This window comes from Gekko japonicus, unplaced genomic scaffold (genome assembly GCF_001447785.1).
Source record: "Gekko japonicus isolate JY-2015 unplaced genomic scaffold, Gekko_japonicus_V1.1 scaffold58, whole genome shotgun sequence".
NCBI lineage: Eukaryota > Metazoa > Chordata > Lepidosauria > Squamata > Gekkonidae > Gekko > Gekko japonicus.
Genome location: NW_015162475.1, coordinates 1,970,341 through 1,993,422, shown reverse-complemented (window position 1 = coordinate 1,993,422; position 23,082 = coordinate 1,970,341). Strand labels below are relative to the sequence as shown.

The 23,082-nt window shown below is 45.9% G+C and overlaps 1 protein-coding gene across 1 annotated transcript in view; it reads left to right on the top strand.

Annotated features, from left to right (window-relative positions):
* Window positions 1-23,082, top strand: part of ITGA9 (integrin subunit alpha 9) — a 296,748-nt gene that overhangs the window by 8,350 nt on the left and 265,316 nt on the right. Inside the window, exons 3-4 of the mRNA XM_015405733.1 lie at window positions 1,676-1,799; window positions 15,789-15,856. Coding sequence (XP_015261219.1) covers window positions 1,676-1,799; window positions 15,789-15,856 — 192 coding nt within the window. The remainder of the gene's footprint in view (window positions 1-1,675; window positions 1,800-15,788; window positions 15,857-23,082) is intronic.

Here is a 23,082-nt window from a genome sequence, read left to right as displayed (position 1 = left end):
GCTATTTCCTGAACACGCTGGATATAAATATTTCATGACTTTTTTTTTAAAAAAAGGATCTTGATTAAGAGCATGTAGGGAATTAAAACCATAACTAGGTCTCCTTAAAAGAGCAAATAACTGGGTTCATTTTCGTACAAACTTCCTTCCTATCTCTGGCTGTCGAGCCCGGTGCCATTATAAACATCTTTTGTAGAATGCGTTCCTCATTCTGATTATGAGAGAGCTTCAGAGTGTTGTTTAAGGCCAGGAGCATCAATGGGCCCATATGATACATATCTGAGTTTAGTAAATAAATAAATTAATGCTGTTGAACGCAGCATACTGGAAATAAACCAATATGAAACCTGTAGCCTGGGTTGGTAATATTAATAAAAAGTAGAAGTAATAGACGGAAAATACTTTTCCCACAGCAGTCCTGGATATATTCAAATTAAGCTCTACTGAGAATATCAGCTCCTCTACAGAAATCTAATTTGGTGGTCCTGCTCGGTGTATTTGGAGCCAGAGCCATCCCCTCCTCCGTCACAAGACCTTGGGTGGGGACCAGTTTTTCTAGCAACGTTTCACTTAATATATTGATACAGGGTACTGGAACTGAGTGCCTCGTTTTCATGGTGCCTGAGTTCCTCTTCCATTGCACGCATTGTCTGGGTGGAACCACAGTGCTTGTGGTGAGCCCATGTGGTCTGACAGGGCATAACTTCTTGTTCCACATGGCTTACATTTCAATTAGCCAGAACAGTGAAGGACTGCTTGACCACCCATGTGGTTGTTGGTGTATGCCTTGCCCTGTAAGGTCTGGAGGTGGCCACATAGAGAAGGCCTGAAGAAAGAATTGAGGCTGGGCTGCTGATAAATACTCTGCTGTCGGAAAGTAAAGAGGACAGCAGTTTAAAGTGAATATAACAGAGAGACCTAGTCACCGCCTGTTCTGTGCACTGATTTTTTTTTGTCACCTCTTGTCAAATAGGGTGTCAGGTCCTGGCTCCTCTGGGGTGGTCACTCATGGATTTGGGGTCTCCAGGACATGATTTTGTAGCAGGTAGCGACAGAATGGCAGGCCTCAGATATAGCTGAAGGAGGGGGGCAATCTTACCCTTATCTCGCAATCCAGCTCACACGCTCTTGGGGACCCTCTCTTTAGTCGTCCTGCTTCCCCTTTGAGAGATGCGTGCTCTTCCTTCCCAACCTGCCCAGGCTGCCTGGCTTAAATCAGCCTCCCAATCTACCCCCTTCCCCTCTCCCACCAATCCTCATCTTCCTTCAGAGAGGGAGGTGAGAGGGTCTACAGCTGTGCACCTTGAGTGCATCGGGTGGGGCACCTGCCGCATCCTGCCCTGCCCCCTTTCTGGGCTTGGCTCCACCCTCATCCCCTGCAGGGGCGGGGCCTGTCTTCCCTTCTCTTCCTGTTGGGGCTGCTGGGTCACACATGGCCCTAACAGGCCCTTGTTGCCCAGGCCTCCTGGGGTGATAGGGGTTACGGCCCGAGTGCCTGCAGAGTCGGGGGGGGGCGGGCACGGACCCTGGACATAGGGCGTGTAGGTTTCTGAAGTACGATGTGCCATGATCTCTGTCCTCCAGCCCTCTGAAAAAACTACCGTCAGTCTTCATCTGCCAATATCCTGGATCCAGGTTTGAACATTCAATTTCGTGTGTGGTCTGTCTTCCTTAGGCCTGTGCACATCGTTGGAAAAATGTCTACTACAGGACAGAGTACATTCTTCCACATGGCTTCTGCAATGTCATTCCACCCAATCTGGGATCCTATGGTAGGAAGTTAATCCCATGCTATGAAGGTAAGAGGGTATCTCCCCCCCCCACGCACGTTTTTTCTTTTGTGTACTATTTATTACTTGTGGTTGAGTGGGTGGCTACCATCTGCTTCCGCTTCACCAAAAGCTGGTAGCTTGCTACACAGTCCTGTGCAGAGTTACACCCTTCTAAATCCGTTAAAGACAATGGGCTTAGAAGGGTGTAAGTCCACTTAGGATGGCGCTGCCAGTGCATTTTAACCGTCTTCTTCATGCACCTGCCAGTGATTTCCTGCTGGGACTTCTGTGGTCCGCTGAGGCTAGTCATTCTTGTGAGTAAATACAGATAGGTACATAAGTATGAGTCATATGCAGAGATGTTTTTGGTAGCTGCCGTCTGCCTTTGAATCCTCCTCCTTGTATTTGTCCGGAGCTTGGTCCTTTAAGTCTTTCAAATGGATGGCAATACTGTCCTGTTTCAACAGGAGGTGACAGAGTTATTTTAGTTGCCTGAAGCATGTGCTGTGTTGACAGAGTGCGTTAAAATATGTAGGTCTGTTGTGGTTTTCTTTTCTGCAAGCTTAAAATCCATGTAAACAGGCTGGGTTCGTTTTCCTCTGCTCCTCTCCCTCCTGCCCAGCTATAGCACAGCAGCACAGCAGGTAATACACCGCGGCAGCACTGCTATGCCCTGTCTGGGGTGATTTGTTTATTTATTTAATCCATTTGTACCCTGCCTTTCCCCCCCCCAGTAGGACTTAAAGCGACTTACACCCTTCTCCTTTCCTCCGTCTTATCCTCACTACAACCCAGTGAGTTGGTTAGCCTGAGAGAGTATGACCGGCCCAAGGTCTCCCAGCAAGCTTCCATGGCATGAGTGGCAATTCAAACCTGGGGCTGCCAGTACTAGTCCGTCACTACACCACGCCAGCGTAGGGGTGGTGGTGGTGGAAGGAGAAATGGGAGGCGGTCTGGTCACCATTGTCACTTTATGGCACACCCAGAGAACCATCAGAGCATCTCCTTAGCACCAGTGCAACATCGGTCTGACTTTATAATGAGCTCGATAAGGGGATGCAAGGGTCTGTTTCATTAAGCCTCTTGAGAAGTTACTTTCCCTAGTCCTCCCCTGCCCACACTCTTCCATAACGGCTAGATAGGCTTCTCCCTTTCTGTCCTTCAGCGAACCTTTTCTGTCCTATAACCCCCCCTGTCCATGAGTGAAATGAAGCCCATGTAGGTATAACTGCACTTGCTCATGTCCATCCCCCTGCTTTGTTTAAATAAATCGTTTCTTGCTTTTCTCTTTGGGGCTCTCAAAGTCTTCCTTTCTTCCTCCCAAGCATAATTTTATTTATTTAAGCATTTTTAGGCTGCTTTTCTCCCAAAGAGGGGGCAATTCTAAAAACAAATAGACAAAGAAAACAAATCTAGGCTGGCCCACAAGCTGACTAGTACAGGCCATCTGGCTGCTGTCCTTCGGCTTGCACCCCTTGCCCCACCCAGGCTAAATACCTGCAGGCAAAGTTCCCTCTAAGCTGTGGAGTCGTGTGAGCAAGTATTCTACTTTGTGAGCCACTGGCATTAAAGATGTGAGTGAGCAATTTGGCTGCTGCATAAATTATGTTTGCTCTGGAGCCATCCTTCCTGATCTAAGACAAAAATGTGTGAGCCAGAGGGTAAAAAACTGTGAGCTGGCTCACACCAACTCAGCTTAGAGGGAACACTGCCTGCAGGAAGAAGAGGAGAAAAATCAGCCTAGAAGGCCCTCAGCTGCTGCTAACTTGCTGCCAGCAGCATCTTCCTCGTTTCCCTTCTCTGCCAGGAGTCCCAGCATGTCTTGTATACATATGTACCCATCACATACGTACTATCTCTTTAGGCCACAGTAAATGCTCCAGGTGGGGTCTGAGGATGTCCAGATTACAGAGGTCGGTTCCCCAGCAGGAAATAGCAACTTCAAAATGCAGACTCTGAGGAATCAGAACCCCACTGAATGCTTTCCATGGCCAACTCCAGATCTCCAGGAATTTGGCAACCCTAAAGTGTCGATGCCTCTTCCATCTCTTTGTTTCCTTGTAAGCCCTTGAAGAATGCAAACTCTTCAGGGCGTTATGTGATATTACTCTGTAAAGCATCATGTACATAAATGACGCCGTATGCATAAATAGCTATAATTTTGTACTTGGTGAGCTCTGGGTGGGCATATCTGGTTTTTGCAACAAGCCCGTAAGGTAGGCTTGGCTGAATTGTAGCGTGACTTGCCCAGGGCCACCCAGTGTGTTTCGTGGTCGCCGGGGGATGCAAACTTGGCTTTCCTACATTCCAGGAAGACCCTCTCGGCTCTGATTTTATTTGGTCATAAAGCAGGATCTCACTGTATGCCAAATTTTATTTTAAATTGGTTCCAAACATTGGCATCTTCTCCTTGTTCCAAAATAATTAACATTTCAAGATGTGTGACTCTTCAGTTAAGATGGGAGGGTGGATTGCCGTCTGGGTTTTTGCAGCTGGAGAAATATTCTGGATGACACTTTGCATGGGTTTCTGGTGGTTTGTTTCTTTTTTTCTTAAAGAAGACTCTGTCTGCCTCCCTGTCCATCAAAAGACTGTGATGGGGCAATTTTAGGATTGCCAGCTTTGGGTTGGGAAATACGGGGAGGTTTGGGGGGGGGGCTGGAATTTGGGGAGGGGAGGGACGTCGGCAGGGCATAACGCCATAGAGCACACACTCCAAAGCAACCATTTTTTTCTGGGGGAACTGGTCTTGGTCATCTGGAGATCACTTGTAATAGTGGGAGATCTCCAAGTGCTACCTGGAGGTTGGCAACCCTAGGCAATCTGTTATGAACCACTTTCTCTGCCCTTTAATTTTCATCTCCAATGACAGCCTGTCTTGTAGAGACATTGGGGAAAAAATAGCAGTCATTGTCTTTATTAGCTCTTTGTTAATGATTACGGATCTGCTCAAGGCTACACAGCTCACATGAAAAGGTGGATTCATTATGTTGGGGGATGGCGTGTGGTGGATAAAGTTTGGATGAGGCTTAGATAGGGTGTCTTTTTTTTTGTCTTCCTGATGGTGCTTATACTGGGCTTCTTCCCACATCAGAATGCATTCAAGACAGTAGTAAACAGAGAGCGTTCAGAGCAAAACTAGCAAGAAATTGAGCTGGATTTTGCAGCTGTCGACAGACTGTTTGCTTAACTCTTCCCTTGTGCCTACTGGTTAAGAATTTTTTTTTTTTAATGCAAAACCAAGTTTTGGAAAACAACAACTACACGTGTCAAGAGACTGCAACTGTTTGCACTTTGGATCCTTCAATAAAGTGCTTGCAGACTTAACAGCTATTTGGGGGAGAATAGTCTGGTATTGGTTCCATGTTTGGGTCTGGGACTCCAGCTCATTTGCAATAAAAGGAAAGGAAGCCATAAAAATCCTTCCCCTCTGAATGCTGTATTGCTTTGCTTATACTGTCTGTTGGCCAGCTCAGCCTTGAGGGGCTAAGAAGTGTCACGGATATCATACAAAGTTTGAAGAAAGGGTGTGTGGACGCAAAAGCTCATACCCAGCATAAAACTTTGTTGGTCTGAAAGGCGCCACTGAACTCAAACTTTGTTCTGCCGCTTTGGACAAACATGGCTACCCACCTAAGGATATCATACAGCATTTCTTCTGATTGCACATGGGCAGGGCAGCACCTGGATCAGGCAATTGTTTGTGTGTTTGGTACAGACTTTATATACAAGAAGTAAACAAAGGAACAGTCTCCCCCCCCACACACACACACTGGACAAGATACTAGCCAAGAATTGTTACAAAAATAGAAAAAAATGTAGACTCAAGATCTAGAAAGCAGCCAGTGGAAAACTGGCAGTTTTGACTCATCACCGTGTCCCGTTCATTCTGCTGCAAATTGGAATGAAAGTGGCAGACTGTTGAGTTGCCTGTCTGTGACTGGCCACATAACACTGTTGCACGGGCTGGTCGGGTTTTTGCCTCGGTTGAACTCTGTAACTTTCTGCTTCAAATGAAGTTAATGAGCTCTATCTTCTTAAAGAAATGGCTGCGCTCCATCACTCGGAAGAAGCCATGATTTAAATTGACTGGGATCCTCCCTTCCTATAATAATCCTCTGTAATGCACCCTCTAGAAAGAAATAATGAAGTGCTTGGCTGAGAGACTGCGGCCAAAGAAGAACAGGATGGAAATCAAGGGTGGGATAGATGGCCGCACAGGGAGGTGATTCCTGACAAAGGAGTGGTTTGCTGTGCATAAACTTGCTGAAGTAGTCATATTATACATACTATTTGATGGCCGCACAGGGAGGTGATTCCTGACAAAGGAGTGTTTTGCTGTGCATAAACTTGCTGGACTTGAAGTAGTCATATTATACATACTATTTGCTATGGCATGAAAATCTTCTATGTTTGTATGAATTTCATGGATTGTGTTCTACAGGGGTCGCTCTGTTAGTCTGCTGTTACTCAGGAGTCATGCAGCACAAAATATATTTCAGCACAAGCTTTCGTGAGTTAGAGCTTCCATCTGTAGATGCTGGAAATGTATAACCACCAGGCCTGATTTTCATATGCAATGTGTGTGAGAGAGGGACATTAGAAAGAGAGGCCAATGTAAAACAAGATTCAGTTAATCGATTGATAAATAGTGGATCTGAGACAGCCATAACTGGCCGTATAGCAACAAGAATGAGATCCATTATTACATGTGAATGTGGATTAAGCAAGGTCCCTGGGTCATGCAGGAGTTTGAACTCTAGGGCCTCTTCTTGTAGTATAGCAAGATCTTTAAGATGGCGGCCAAGGCTGAGGAAGGGACAGTCAAAGAGTGGGAGTACTCCTGGTTTGCTGGGTTGGGCTGCTTTTTAATTGGTTTATTTGTTATGTTTTTGTCCTGCCTTTCGTCCAAGGAGATCCGTGCAATGTACATAGTTCTCCCTTTCCCATTTTTACCTCACAAGGTCCATGTGAGGTACCCTTAGGCCAAAGGTCACCCAGTGAGCTTCCATGGCAGAGTGGGGATTTGAATCTGGTTGTCCCAGATCCTAGTCTGACACTCTGCTACACTCCGCTGGCTGCCCTTCACTTGAGTTTCTTAAATAAATATATTGACAAGAAACAAGAAGCACTATAAAAGTACTGAGCCAGTAGGTCTTTCGAAGAGGTAGAGGAACTAGAGATCAAATTGCCAACATGCGCCGGATTTTGGAGAAAGCAAGGGCGTGCCAGAAAAACTACTGCTTCATTGACTATGCTTAAGCCTTTGATTGTGTGGATCATAACAAACTGTGCAAGTCCTTAAAGAGATGGGATTACTAGACCACCTCACTTGTCTCCTGAGAAACCTGTATGAGGGTCAAGAAGTTACAGAACCGGATATGGAACAACTGATTGGTTTAAAAGGAAAAGGGGTATGACAAGAATGTATATTATTACCCTGCTTATTTAATTTACATGCAGAATTCATCATGCGAAATGCTGGCCTGGTTGAATTGCAAGCTGGAATTAAAATTGCCGGGAAAAACATCAACAACCTCAGATATGCAGACAATACCATTCTAATGGCAGAAAGTGAAGAGGACCTCAAGAACCTCATGCTAAGAGTGAAAGAGGAGAGCGCAAAAGTTGGCTTGAAACTCAACATCCCAAAAACTAAGATCATGGCATCTGGCCCCATCACTCCTTGGCAAATAAAAGGTGGAGTCGTGGAAGCAGTGACAGACTTCACGTTCCTGGGATCCAAAATCACTGCAGATGGTGACAGCAGCCATGAAATTAAAAGATGCTTGGTCCTTGGGAGGAAAGCGATGGCAAACCTAGACAGGATAATAAAAAGTAGAGACATCACCCTGACAACAGAAGTCTGTATGGTGAAAGCAATGGTATTCCCAGTAGTAATGTATGGCTGTGAGAGTTGGACCATAAGGAAGGCCAAATGCCAAAGAATAGATTCTTTTGAATTATGGTGCTGGAGAAGACTCTTGAGAGTCCCTGACTGTTCCCTGGAAGGCTAGATACTGAAGCTGAAGCTCAGATACTTTGGCCACCAAATGAGAAGGGAGCACTCACTGGAGAAGACCCTGATGCTGGGAATGATTGAAGGTAAAAGAAGAAGGGGACAGCAAAGGATGAGATGGTTAGACGGTGTTATCAGTGCTATGAACATGAAATTGAGCAAACTCCGGAGGATGGTGGAAGACAGGAGGGCCTGGCGTGATGTGGTCCATGGGGTTGCGAAGAGTCGGACTCAACTGTGCTTCTGAACAGCAACAACAAAAGTAGGTCTGCCCAGAACTTTTCACAGTGCAGTGCTAAGGACACTTTCCTGGGAGTAAGCCCCATTGAATAGACCGTAATGGAATTCAGAGTTAGACCTGCTTAGAATTGCTCTCTCAGTGTAGTAAGCTTTAAATGACGAAGGAAAAAGAAATGTTACTGATAAGACAAGAGGCATTACATTCCCAGTGTATCCCACATTCCAAATGTGATCAATTTGTGCTTCTGAAGTCATCACTTCTTATTGCTGTCTTTGTTGGCTCACAGATGCTGCAGGACATCTTTGTTGGCACAGAGCTGGGGAAAAAAAAGAGAGAGATGAGCCTGGGAATTTTGAGTGTGTTCGTGCATTATAGCCACTGACACAGTTATACCACAGACGCCATCCAGAATGCCTCTGCAAGTGACTGAGTTTCTCTAAACTTCCCAGAAAAACGGATGCCTGGGACAGAATACTGCATTCTTCAGTTCCCCCCCACCATGCCTGAGATTGTTTACTAAAACTATTCTATGTGCTTCAACAAAGCTCATATATTTAAAAAGTCTGTCACTTGGCTTTGTTAAAACATGCTGGAGGCCCAAGTTCCCCCCATGTAATTTCATAATTGCCCAGTGATCCCCCCCCCCCGGTTATTGTAGGACTACTGAACTTCTACAGTCTATGTAACGATAGTCTTAGCGCTCAAAATGCTGTTGTTTTTCCATCTGCTGGTTTCTCAGAATGACTTTGGAGAGGACTTTAATAAGATGGGCAGGAAGCACAAGATTAATGGAGGGCAATACATTCTAAAGTTCTGTTGGCTAATTCAAAATGGGACAGCGGGGGGTAGGGAAGAGGATTCACAAGGCACTGCATTTCCTGTTCTCCTAGAATGGGTTTTTTTTTTTTACACAGATGTTTTCTTTGTTGCTTCTTTGTTACTTATTATCAAGAAAGTTACCAAACAAATTCACATTGAGTACACTGTGTTGCATGCATTTAATTTGTGTCTGTTAGTGAGCTGCATTATGGGACTGTGTGTATCGTACTGAGGATTTCCAGCCCTTCGACAGCAAATGAGAGATTTTGGTGGTGGTACCTGGAGAGGGCGGAGTTTCAGGAGAAAATGAGATCACTTCTGGACAGTGCTCTAGGATTTTGTCCAATCTCTATGGTAAAGACCATAGAGACTAAGGTGTCACATTTATCAAGGGCAAAGGTCTGAGGGTAGGAGAGTGCCTGTTGTTGCCAGTGGGCAAATGGTAAGCATAGTGTTATCCTGCCATTCAATGTGAAAGGCTTCTTCCAGCCCAAGAACCTGGTGTGTAAGTCTGTGAGTAGAGTTCTTTTTGTTGTATGTTCTTTAATTCTGTATTTTTGTTCAGCCCTTAAAGGCACTTAACAACCATGGTTCTCCTCTCTAGTTTGTTTTATTTATTTGACTTTTCTCTGTTTGGCTTTCCCTTGCTTATGTAATCCACTGTTGACTTGGTTTATGTCTAATAATAATAGTCTCCTCAGGAACGGTAACTGTGATAGGTTCACCATGTGGTTGGTGGAAACAAGGTTCTTGTATCACATCAGTTGGCAAATGGTAGACTACTAAGGAAGGTACAGACGCCATAGCTTTAACGGAAATAAATTAAGTACTTTATTGAACCATAGGATTAGGAGTACATTAGCAAAAGAAAGAATTACATGGTTACATGGAAAAACAATTGAACTGGCTTAGATTGAGTCGACTGAAATTGAATCTGATGAAGACAGAGGTCCTGTGCCTGAGTCAGAGCGGCCCGAGGGTAGGGATCCCACTCCCGACTTTCGATGGGGCGCCACTGGTGCCAGCGCAGAAGGTTAGGAGTTTGTGAGTGCTCCTGGACACCTCCTTAATGATGGAGGCCCAGGTAGCAGCCACTGCAAAGTCAGCCTTTTACCATCTTTGGCTGATCAGGCAGTTGGTTCCCTTCCTCGAATGCAATGACCTGGCAACAGTGATCCATGCAGTGGTCACCTCGAGACTGGATTACTGCAGTGCTCTCTACATGGGGCTGCCCTTGTTCCAAATCCAGAAGCTGCAGCTGGTGCAGAATGCAGCGGCCAGGCTATTGTCGGGTCTCCCTATGTGGGAGCACATCCAGCCTGTGCTAAAAGCACTGCACTGGCTGCCTATAGAATACTGAACTCGGTTCAAGGTGCTGGTTCTTACCATTAAAGCCCTTTATGGTCAGGGACCTACATACCTGAGGGACCGCCTTTCCCCACATGTTCCCCAGAGAGCACAACAATTGGGGTCTCAAAATCATCTGGCCCTCCCAGGTCCTAGAGAAGCCAGGCTGCCTGCGACAAGGGCCAGGGCCTTCTCAGTGGCGGCTCTGCACTGGCGGAGTTCCGCACTTTTACAGTTCTGCAGGGCCTGCAAGACGGTGCTCTTCCACCAGGCCTTTCAGTATGAAGCCGCCCTAATTAATCGAAACCCTGGCCCCAAACTAACATCATCATTGACATGTCAATGTCAGAATCAAATTACCATCATCATTTACATGTCAATGCTAGACGCTGGTACTGCCTGCCATCGGCCATGAATAGCACTAGCATTTTACGCGGTTGGTTTATAATTGTATCGTTATGGTTTTATCTAAGTTTGTGTTTTAATGTTCTAAAATGTTTTAGGTAAGCCGCCCTGAGCCTGCCTTGGCAGGACGAGTGGGATACAAGTCAAATAAATAAATAATTTAAAGCTAAGTTTTGAATTATTTGGGGCCTATGAAGCATAGACTGTCCCATAGTTACAGTGGGGCTGTTGGGGGCTCCGCCTCCTTCCTTAAAGGGCTAGCCCCCTTCCTTAAAGGGACCCCCACTTCTTCCCAAAAGCATTTAAAGGGATCTTTTAAATGATTTTGAGAAGAAGCGGGGGTGCGTGCCCCTCTCCTTTCCTCCTGAACAATTTAAAGGGCCCTCTAGCTGATCAGTGGGCCATGTGCTCCCTGCTGATCAGCTGAAGGGCTCTTTAAATCTTGCAGGAGGGGAGGGAGAGGAGTGCACACACCCCTTCATTATAGTTACCTATTCTCATGTCTCAGTTGGGACTTCAGGACGGCTCTAGTGCAGTGTTCCCTCTAAGCTGAGTTAGTGTGAGCTAGCTCACAGCTTTTTAGCCTCTGGCTCAAACATTTTTGCCTTAGCTCAGAAAGGATGGCTCCAGAGCACACTAATTTATGCAGGAGCCAAATCGCTCGCTCACAACATTAATGCCAGTAGCTCACAAAGTGGAATTTTTGCTCACAGGACTCCACAGCTTAGAGGGAACCTTGCTCTAGTGCATCTTCAGTATCCTGGATGGTTGACTAGACTCATCCAGCCCTCTGACTTTCATTCGTTTTTCTTGACCACAGTTAGGGACAGAGGTATGAGCATCAATTTACTTTACTTTAGCACTCCGTCTTTTTCCCAAGGTTCCCAAAATGCAGCAAAATCTTTAGCTGCAGGCCCGTAGCCAAGATCTTTTAAGTCAGGGGGCATTTAAATTCTTTGGGGGGCACTAGCACCAATGTCTCATATGCCAGATTTTCTCCTGTTAACCTTGAATGTTCGGGACAAATCCTGCAACGGCCCGGCAAGGAGCCCCGTGAGTTGGGAACTCTGACTTCCAAATGCTCTCTGGATCCCCCCCCCAATTCACCCTGATCCCTCCTCTCAATTCACCCCATTCTCTCTCCCCTAGCTGCTCCCTCTGCCACGTCTTCCACCACTGTGGTGCGTCCCTGTCTCCGGCTTACCAGGAAGTAACTGGGCAGCAGCAGCTGATCTCCCCAGAGCAGAGAGAGCCAAGGCAAGGAGGAGGCGTTTGCATCGGGCACTGCTTCATGCCAGCTTGGGGGCCTTTGAAGTAACTCTGGGCCCCTGACCTCCCCAGAGCAGACTGAGTTCCTGTACCGCATTGGGCACAGCGGGAACACCAGCCCTACCTTGTGTGCTGGTCCGCCTGCCTGGCTGCCTTGTGCTGCTGCCAGCTTGGGACCCACAGCCCCTCGCCTCTCCCCTGGCCATGAGCCCAGGATGGAGCGGGCAGGACTGGTGGCAGGTGGGGAAGTTGCTTCAAGCAAGCCCTGCTGGGGGAAGGGGTGGTGGCAGCAGTGGGGAGTCCTCCAGGCATCCCCAGAGAGTCAGGGGGGCTGGGCTGGAGGGGAACTCAGGGGGGGCTTGGAATGAAGTAGGGGGACCAGGTCCCAAAATGCCCCACTGTAGCTATGGGTCTGTTTAGCTGTATCCAAAGCATTGCCTCTTTCTCCTCTGATATCACTTGACTTTGCTCCTGAAGGGTCGGTATGTTCTTCCCTAGCTGTGTCCCTTCAGGGTTGCTTGTGTTTGCTTGATTCTGAGGGCTTTCTAATAGCCTTTTCTATACTCAGCATCCTTGCTGAATCTGGGAGCCCTCAGGTACCTGACCTCTCCTACTTATGGACAGTTCTAGGGTTCTTCTGTGGTGATCTGCATAGTTCAGCTACAAGTGTCAGAAGCTGTTAGGAATGGGCTTCATAGACCCTCCTGCTAAGTAAAAGCTTCCCCCCCCAACCCGTGCTCTTGGTAGGTACCTGTCTTTTGAACTGTTCTTACAGTCAGTTGGCAGAATAACAATACATAACAGCAAGAATTTTATTCCCCTGTTCTCCCCATTGGCAGCCCATCAACTCATTGATTATTGACTTGCTTAGCTTTCCCAACAAAAGAATTTCATGTAACCTCAGGTTATTCTCTATCCATCATGTGCTTCATACTCGTTGCCAGTTTTGTAGACCTTTGGTAAGAAAGTCTGACTTTAGTGAAATGAGGATTTTCTTCCATTTAATTTATAGTGGATGCAGGGTTTTATCCGAGACATTGTTATATTTGTTTAAAATGGAAGTAACTGCCGTCCAGTCACCAGTTTTTCCCCTCTTTTAAAAAACTGAGAGTTTCTGTGGTGAGACTAGGGATTATTAAGTTCTTGTGGTCTGTCAAACTATGAGGAATACATTTGGTTCCAGAGAGACAATGTCCAAAGTAATTCCATGAACATTCCATGTAACTGAGTGCTGGGTAGGTGGTTGGCTGTTTCAGAGCGTTACCAGGCTACTTGCTGGGTGTTTTCAGAAACTGTAGCACATTGTGTTTCCCTGAAATCCCAGTTATCCTTGGGAGCATGTTGCAAGAAGCAGGAAGTGGGAATGTTTTGCAATGATACAGTGATTTCTTTGCCAGAGACTTCTATGTGAAGTTCATAAGCTACTCAGGCAAGGCGTAGAGCAGTAAAACTCTGAACCCGATTGGAGCTTGAAACACATTTACACTCCACATTTAAACTGGTTTCATACTGATTTGACTGTAATAATTTTCCTGAATAACTACTGCAGTGTAGATTTGTGAATGGTAAACATTTCTTTGAGATTATTTGCCAGTTCACAAAACTGCAGTTCCTGAAATTTCATGGTCTGTCATCTCATGATATATAGGCAGGTTTGAAATTTGGTTCAAATTTGCATTGTAAATATACCACAGGCTTCTGAATTTCTTTCTAAGGCAAATGGAAGGTAATTAAAAGCATTGTGCCTTACTATCAGGCAGCAATGCTGAGTCTGTGACTTAGGCAGATCATGAGACAGAGGGCAGGAAGGGTTGCATCAGTGCTTAGTTCTTGTGGCCCTTTCTTACATGCCCAGGAAAATGCTGATTGCCACTTTGGGGTCAGGAAGCAATTTTTCCCCAGGCCACTTTGGCCAGAGATCCTGGAGGTGTTTTTTTTAAATCATCTTCTGGGCATGGAACAAGGGTCACTGGGAGTGTGGGGAAGAGGTATTTGTGAATTTCCTGCATTGTGCAGGAAGTTGGACTAGATGAGCCTGGAAGTCCCTTCCAACTCTATGATTCTATGAAAAATGGTTCCTCGGAGCCCTTGGGATGACCGTTGTAATCTATTAATTTTTCCAAGAAATCCTGCAGCTTCCCATTTTCTTGGACAAACTGCAAGTCCTGTACAACACTGCATTTCTAGACTATAGGCAGGGGTCATTTCCTGCAGGAGCGCACAGGAGTGGAGCTCCGGCAGTAAAGAGCCCAGGGGGCGGGCACATGCAACAAGCCCCACCCCCTGCTCCCAGCAGCCCTCAGTCAGAGCAAGAAGCAGCCAGGTAAGTTGCAGAGCCCCCCCCCCAGCTCTGCAGTCCAAAACAGTCCAGTGGAGCCTGAGCGGTGGGTGTTGCCTTCTGACACACTTCCGGGGATGTCAGAGGGTGTGGCACATGCAAATAAGTTATGCTAATGAGTTGTGCTAATGAGCTCCTGCACCTCTTTTTCTACAAAATGACCCCTGACTATAGGGATGTGAGTCAGTGTGGTGTCATGGTTAGAGTGGTGGACTAGGACTGGGGAGAACAGGGTTCAGATCTCCACTTGCCACAAAACTTACTGGGTAACCTTGTATCATTCATTCTCTCTCAGACTAACTTACCTCCCAGAGTGCCCTGACCTGGATAGCCCAGGCTAGCCCAATCACATCAGATCTCGGAAGCTAAGCATGGTCAGCCCTGGCTAGTATTTGGATGGGTGACCAAGGAATACCAGGGGCGTGACGCAGAGGCAGACAATGGCAAACCACCCCTGAAACATCTCTTTCCTTAAAAACAAGTCTGCTTCGCAACCTAGTGGTGCATAACGCTAAAGAACTAGAACATGTGGATGCCAGACAATCTTAGGATCTCCTGGCTATACTACACACCCTGCCCTACGATGATAATGATGATGATGATGATGATGATGATGATAACCTCCCAGTGTTGTCATGAGGATTAGATGGAGGAGGGGAGATCCATGTATGTTGCCCTGAGTTCCTAGAAGAAATGACAGAATAAAAATTAACTAAATAAACAAAAAACAAATAAATGTAGGCAAAACTGGTATGGCTTTGCTTACAGGTGGAGGAATGGGCAACACGAGATCCATACTGAAGGATTCAGAGTAGCCATTCAGAGTTGCAAAACCCAGCCCAAGTGGTTTTGAACATGGGACTGGGAACAGAGTCGTCCATCTAGAGTTGTCTGGCTAGAGTACCCTGCCTTTGTTGGTTTGATTCTTCCAGGGATTCTCCTTGCCTCTGTTGTTGTTGTTGCAGCCTGTGGTCTGCTGTTGTTGTTAATCATGTAGCACCGTTCACGTACATGACGTTTTACAACGTTAACATAAGCAGAACAAGGTAATAGGCTTTTGCCCCAGCTACAGTCTAAATTTCTACAGTATGAAAGAGAGACTGATGGGGAGGACTACTAGAGGGATGATTGTGAGAAGGTAAAGGTAAGTGTACAGCTTTGTTTTGTTTGAGGATCTGGAATGTAACCTGTCAGTATATGATTGGCACTTTAATTTTTTAAGCCGTTTGCTGCACTCATTCAGCTTTCTTCTTCTCTGCTCTTTTACTGCCCTCCTGTTCTACAGAGCCTTGTTTTCTGTCTGATGCAGCCAATGCGGAATTGCCTCTGTGTATTATATTGCTGCTATTGTTCCTCTGCTCGGTTTTGACAATGCTTGTGGCAACGGAGCCTGGATTTCTGAGGTTCCCTGAATTCCAGAGATTTCTTAGCTTGGGCTCTGCTGGAGGCCTCCTGCGACTTGGCCTCTCGCAGCTCATGCAGAACGAAATGAACTTGTGCAACTGTGAACCACATACCTCTGGCAAGGACTGACTGTGTCTGTGTTTTCTCTCACTCTTCCATTCTTGTCCTGCTTAGAATACAAGAAGAAATATGGGGAAGAGCATGGGTCGTGTCAGGCTGGCATAGCAGGTTTCTTAACGGAGGTAAGTAACGTCACTTTGGTTCCTTTGGCCGAAGAGTTTCCAGCTTTTTGCTTTCCACATAAAAATCACTTGACTTTGAGACCATCATTACACTGCAAATCGGCATACGGTGCTAGGCAAGAACTGTGGATCTCTTTAGTGCACTCATTGCGACTTTTTGCGCAGCACATAGCATTTGTGAAATGCAACAGATTCCGTCACTAAATAGCACCCCTCTCCTTTCAGTTTAAAAACTGAAAATAAAGAAGAAGTGTGGGTGGGGAAGAGAGAAAGGATGGACCGGAGAATGCTGAATTTTGAAATGCTGACCTCACAAGCAAAACAAAACTCAGAAACAAAATCTAAACAAACACAAGAAGCTCCCACGCATGGAGAACATTTTAGTTCTTCTCATTTGGAGGAAGGGAATGGTAGAAGGAGCTCTGAGTTAAGCCTGTACTGGGCCATGTGTTGGTATCTTCACTTGCTTACCTTGTCCTTCTGGCTCTGTGTCCCAGGCCCTTAAGCGGCTGCTGTGGTGGGAGAGTGGTAAGCCTCCTTGACCCAGGAAGCTAATCAAGTACCCGTTTCCTCAGCCTGGTTGAACTCTTGTGACATTTTCCTTGCATCCTCTCCAGGTCCACCTGTGGTCCTGTCGATCAGATGTGTGCTGCAAATTCCAGGCTCAGAACTCCAGCTTAGTGTAGAGGTTAGAGTGTCGAACTAGGATCTGGTGACTTAGACCCGGGTTTGAATCCCCACACTGCAATGGGCCAGTCATGCACTCACAGTCTAACCTACCTCAGAAGGTTGTTGTGAGGATAAAATGGAGGGTATGAGAAAAATGCAAGCCACTTTGGGTCCCCGTTAGGGAGAAGAGTGGAGTAGAAATGAATACATTACATTTAGAAGCACATGTCTGAGCAAAAGGGTCCCAGATGTACCTGGAGAAGACATGAGAAAAATGTAATGTGTAGTCAGTCCCTGAGTACAGGTAATGGCATCTTGGGTTGCAAGTCCTCCCCCCTTGGGCTTGAGCATTGGAGCAGCAGAAGAAAAAATGGAGGCGGTAATGACATCATAGCCCTTCATGCAACTCTCTTGGAATTTCCCCAATCTCTGTGATCTTTACCACAGAGAGAATTCCTGGAGCATCGTGTCTCCCTGTGTGTGACAGTGTTTCCAGGTGATCCCCTGGAAGTGATGTCACAGTGATTGTCATGTTCCCTCTCTCCACCCCATATCCCCCAAAAGCTCCTAAGATGTAATGCTTAGCTGTAAGTGTGGGAAACATCACCTTAAAAATGTACAAAATTGAAGTGGCTACTGTTTTAGATTTTGAATCAGTGTATGGATTCATAAAGTTCATGTTTCCTGAAGGTTTCAGGAGCACTAACTCAGGAAAACTTCCCCAATTCATATGTTCCCTGGCAGTTTCGGGAGCACTAACTCAGGAAAACTTCCTCCATTCCTGTAAAGGACATAAGAAGAGTCCTGATGGATCAGACCAATGGTCCATCTAATTCAGCATCCTGTCTCACACAGTGGCCAACCAGTTCCTCTGGACGGCCAACAACAAGGCATAGAGGCCAAGGCCTTCCCCTGATGTTGCCTCCTGGCTCTGGGATTCAGAGGTTGACTGCCTCTTAATGTGCAGTTTCCCCTCAGTCACCACTGCTAGTAGCCACTGAGAGACTTATCCTCCATGAATCTATCTAATCCCCTCTCAAAGTAGTTTATTCCTTTGGCCATCGCTACATCCTCTGGCAGCAAATTTCCACACCAATGTGAAGTAGTGTTTCCTTCCCTGAACCTACTGCCCATCAGCTTCATTGGATGTCCTCAAGTTCTAGTATTTTGGGAGAGGGAGAAAAATTTCTCTTTGTCACCTCTTCCACCCCATACATGATTTTACAAACCTCTAACATGTCCCCCCCCATTAGTCGTCTCTTTTCTAAACTGAAAAGTCCCAGACTCCTCAGCCTTCCCTCATAGGAAAGGTTCTCCAGCCACCTAATAATCTTGGTTGCCCTCCTCTGTACTTTTTCCAGCCCTGCAATGTCCCTTTTGAAATACGATGACCAGAACTGTACACAGTATTCCAAATGAGGCCTCACCATAAGATCTGTATATAGATCTCAATCCCTTTCCTAATAATCCCTGTCATAGAGTTTGCCTTTTTCACTGCTGCAGCATGCTGGGTTCACACTTTCATTGAACTATCCGCTATGACCCCAAGATCTTTCCCCCCCTCTATCTCAGCAAGTTCAGACCCCCTCAGCCTATACTTGAAGTTGGGATCCTTTGTCCGAATGCATGTCACTTTACACTTACCAACACTGAACTTAATTTGCCAGATTGTCACCCACTTACCAGTTTCTGGAGGTACTCTTGGAGCTCTTCACAGTCAGCCTTGTTTTTCACCATCCTGAATTATTTTGTGTCACCTGCAAACTTGGCCACCACACTACTCACCCCTAGTTCCAGATAATTTATGAATACATTAAATAGTACCGGCCTGTCGCGCTCTTGCTGCTCCCGAGCGGGCCCGCCACCTGTCGCCGTGACGTTTCAGCCAAGGACCCTCCAGAACGCGGGGATTACCTAGAGACTGGAGCGGGAAAGAGCCTTTTGGAGGAAGGCTTGCCTCAGATGCGGGACCATCAGGGGTTACATCACCTCCTTTGCCCGTGCTGGGTCTGGTCTCAACTGTGCCGGCTGCCTTGCTTCTCTCTGTCCTCAGCAGTCCGACCTCTCTCGCAACCAGCCCAGCGCCTCCTCCCTGGCTCGCCTTTCCCTCCTTTTTATTTTCCCCTCCGCTCCTGGCAATCCCCCCCCCCGCCCCGGCTGGCTGACCTGTAATTTCCTACTTTCCCTCTGGATCACTTTTTAAAAATTGATGTAACATTTGCTACTCTCCAGTCTTCTGTTGCTGAATTTAGTGGTAGATTACATGCAGGTTAGTAGATCAACTATCTCACACCTGAGTTCCTTAAGAACTCTTGGTTATATCATGCTATCAGGAACTGGAGGCTTATTGATTTTTAATTTTCCCAGTTGGTCTAGAACTTCATCTCTGGTCACCTCAATTTGGTTCAGTTCTTCAGACTCCCTTCCTGAAAATAGGGGCTGTGGCATGGGTACTTGGCCCACACTTTCCACAGTGAACAGAGAAGCAAAAAAGCCATTGAGCTTCTCTGCCATCTCCTTTATTCCTTTGTAACTGAAAGGCCCCACTGCTTCTCTGGTTGTTTTCCTGTTTCAGATATATTTAAAACAATGATTTTTGTTTGTCTTTATGCTTTTGGCAACTTGTTCCTCAAAATCTCGTTTTGCATGCATAATTATTGATTTACCTAATTATTGATTTACCCTTTTTTGGCAGAACGTGTGGTCTCTCCTGTTCAATTCATTGGGGCAGACCTTCCACTTTTAAAAAGAAGCCTCTTGACTTTTTATAGCGTCCTTGACTTGTGTTGTTAACCATGCAAATCTTCTTTTAGACTTGGCAGTGCTTTTCCTAACCTGTGGTATGAATTCTATTTGGGCTTCAATTAATATGGTTTTAAATAGCTTCCATGCATCTCTAGGGATTTGACTCTCTTGTGTTTCCTGTTCAGCATCCTTTTTACTATTCCTCTCATTTTTGTAAAGTCCCCTCTTTCGAAATCAGAAGTTACTTTAGGATAACTTCCCATTGACCTGCATGCTGAACTTAATAGCACAGCGGGAAGGAGGAAGAGGACTCCGAGAGTAGAAAATACCACAAGTATCTGTTTTTATTATTGCTGGGCTTCTTGACCATTGACGGGACTGGTTCCCCAAGAACCACTAGTGATGTTAACTGGCCACCTGGCACTGTCCTCAAGACTAAAAGACCGTACAGAACTGCACTCATCGTCTCTTGCTGTGTCTGTCGGGATTGGTGATATGACATTTTGGCATCCCTGGGGATATCACAGGGCTTACAGATGTACATCCAGAGAGCTGCAGCTAATTCCAGCATCCTGATTGACTGTACCTATGTGATACGCATCTGCAACAACATGTTTTCTGCATTAATATTTTACGTTGTACACTGAAAGTGTCTACTTCAGAAATTTAATTCATGGAGAAGCCCTAAGAGAACCACTGCTGGTTCATAATGAAGTTTTACTGGATAATGGAGCGTGTTCCCCTAACATACCTCTGTGGCTTTATTACCAGCTTTCATGCTTCAATGCTAAATTTAATAGAATGAAGTCTGCAGCATAAATGACTTCCTATTCTTGGGAACAGATTCTTGAGTGAAGAAACTTGCAAACAGCATGATTTGTGAATGGCACAGGCTCTTCCCCCATGTGCACTTTTCCAGGCAATAGCCATAATATGTTGGCATGTGCCCAGGGCTTTTTTCCTGGGGGAACGCACCAGAATGGAGTTCTGGAACCTCTTTGACAAAATTCTTTTTAAAATGTTTAAATGTTCATGAGTTTTCAGTATACGGATTGAAAACTTCATTTCCCTCTTGAGAGTTCTGGCACCTCTTTTTCAAAGAACAAACAAACCCCCCCCCCCCAAAAAAAAAACCCTGCATGTGCCCCAATTACAAATGACACTGCATGTGTTCTCCCTTTGGGAATAAGCAGAGGGATGCACATCCTGCATTTTTCTTCCATAATTGCACTGTGCAGGTTTGGATGCAAAACTCACCATCTTGAGAAATCTCAACTTTAATGCTCTATAAAAAGTTTCTTTTCTTTTTTTTGAAACCCCCGGAGGGGTATTTTTATTTTTTCAGTAAGACTACAAACTACAAAGAAAAAATATAGGAGGGGGAACTACAACTATGGATAAAGGAAAGATACCCACACTAACTAAAAACCCAAGAGTGGGAGACCCCCTTTGTGTTAAACTTAATATTAGTATTAAAAGAGTTAGTAAAACAATATACTTGTAGAGTTCTTGTTTTTCACATTTTCTGTATTAGTATATTAGTTATTATGAGAGAACTTTCTGGGCATCTTCTTTATTTCAAAGAGCCATTTATCAGAGTCCTTCTGCCCTTACTTCGGCTTTCTGTCTCTAAAATCATATACAGTTTTCATTGCTCCCGCACCCGCTTCTGCAGCATTTCTAATGCTCTCTTTTGAGGGACCGGTGTGGGTGGGTGGGTTATATTCTTTGTTGACATTTATTCCCGCTTTTCTTTAGTAACATATTTGCTCAGAGCAGCTAACAGTCCCTTCAAAAGCACATCAGTGGGGGAAAAAAACTGTACTAGATAAGTGTAACAGGCCAGCACTTAAAAAACAAACAAACCCAACCATCCAGTAAAATAAAACAGAAAACAAAACGGCAGAGGAGATCAGAGTAAAGCAAATTAACCCAAAGGGTATGAAGAAATAACAGAGTCTTTGCCTGGTCCCTTAATGCCAGGACCAAATGTGTCAGGCCTACTTCAGAAAGAGTTTTTGAGCGGGTCTAATACTGTATGTTAAGGAGCTGCAGTGGCTCAAGTGGTTAAGACGCTGAAGGCTGTGGAAGGTCGGTAGCTCAGCAGTTCGAGACCTGAGTGTGCCGCATGACAGAGTGAGCTCCCGTCTCTAGTTCCAGCTCCTGCCAACCTAGCGGTTCGAAAGCAAGAAATTGCAAGTAGATAAATAGGTACCACTTCGGTGGGAAGGTAACAGCATTCTGTGCGCCTTGGTGTTTAGTCATGCCGGCCACATGACCACGGAAATGTCTTCGGACAGAACTGGCTCTTCGGCTTTGAAACGGAGATGAGCACCGCAACCCTAGAGTTGGATTCGACTGGCTTTCGAGCAAGGGAACCTTTACCTTTACCTTAATGCTGTATGTTATCTGTGAGCACCACCAACTACGCCTCATGTGGCAGGGGGACCAAAAGAACAGTCTGAAGTGAAGTGTGGATAGGCAGCTTCATGTGGGAGCAGGCTGGGTCTTCAGATACCTCAAGGCCAGACTTTAGGCTGTCTTTAACTCACAGGAATAATGCCTCTTGTTTCTTGCATTCTGAGAGGAGGCGAGGTAGGAAGCAGCATTTACCTCCCTTTTATAACCTCCTCCACTCTTCTTCTTGTTGCCCCTTTTAAATGTGGCCCTCTGAGGGCCATTCAGCAAACCTCAGCCCTCCCCCCCCCAGCCCTTTGCAGGGAGGAGCAGGAATCATATTCTCATACCCTGGTTTGTCATCTTTGTGCTCTGACCCATACCTCCACCTCAGCTGTATGTCAGAGGGTTACTGTAGGCCTGCTATAAGTATACAATTGTTGTAAACCTTTGCCCCTGAACTGATCACACACTATGTAGAGGGCACAGATTGGTCTCATATGATGTACTTTATCACAGAAGAGATCATTTGGCATAGAATCAAATATGTAACGTGAACCAGCTTTAAATTAACCAACAAGGGGTGTGTGTGTGCATGGAATGATCCTCTTTTTCAGAACATTGTTTCTCAGGGGTCCCTCAACATACCAGTTTGGTGTAGTGGTTAAGTGCACGGACTCTAATCTGGGAGAACCAGGTTTGATTCCCCACTCTTCCACTCGCAGCTGCTGGTATGACCTTGGGCAAGCCGTGGTTCTGTCAGAGGTCTTCTCTCAAGGGCAGTTCTCGAGAGAGCTCTCTTAGCCCCACCCACCTCACAGGGTGTCTGTTGTGGGGAGGGGAAGGGAAAGGTGATTGTAAGCAGCTCTGAGATGCCGAGTGAAAGGCGGGGTATGAATCCAATCTCTTCTTCTTCTGCTGCTGCTGCTGCATGTTGTGAGCCCAGATTATCCTGATGGCATGCTGTTTTACTCTGAAATCCTAATTTTTGGGCTGAGGACAAGGTTGAGTCTCAAACACTTATTTGCTTCATCTTGTAATGTTGGAATGTAATTTTAGTGTGACAACACTCTTCTTTGGGGTAGTGGTTAGAAGTGCGGACTCTAATCTGGGAGAATCGGGTTTGAGTCCCCACTCCTCCACATGCAGCTGCTGGTGTGACCGTGGGTCACCTACAAGTTCTTTCACAGCTGTTCTCTCAAGGGCATTTCTCGAGAGAGCTCTCTCAGCCCCACCTACCTCACAGGGTGTCTGTTGTGGAGAGGGGAAGGGAAAGGGATTGTAAATTGCTCTGAGACCAGGGTTCATTTCCTTCAGGAGCACCCAGGAGTGGAGCTCTGGCAGTAAAGAGCCCATTCTTTCTTTCCCTCCTTCTTTCCCTCCTTCTTTCCCTCCCTCCTTCTTTCCCTCCCTCC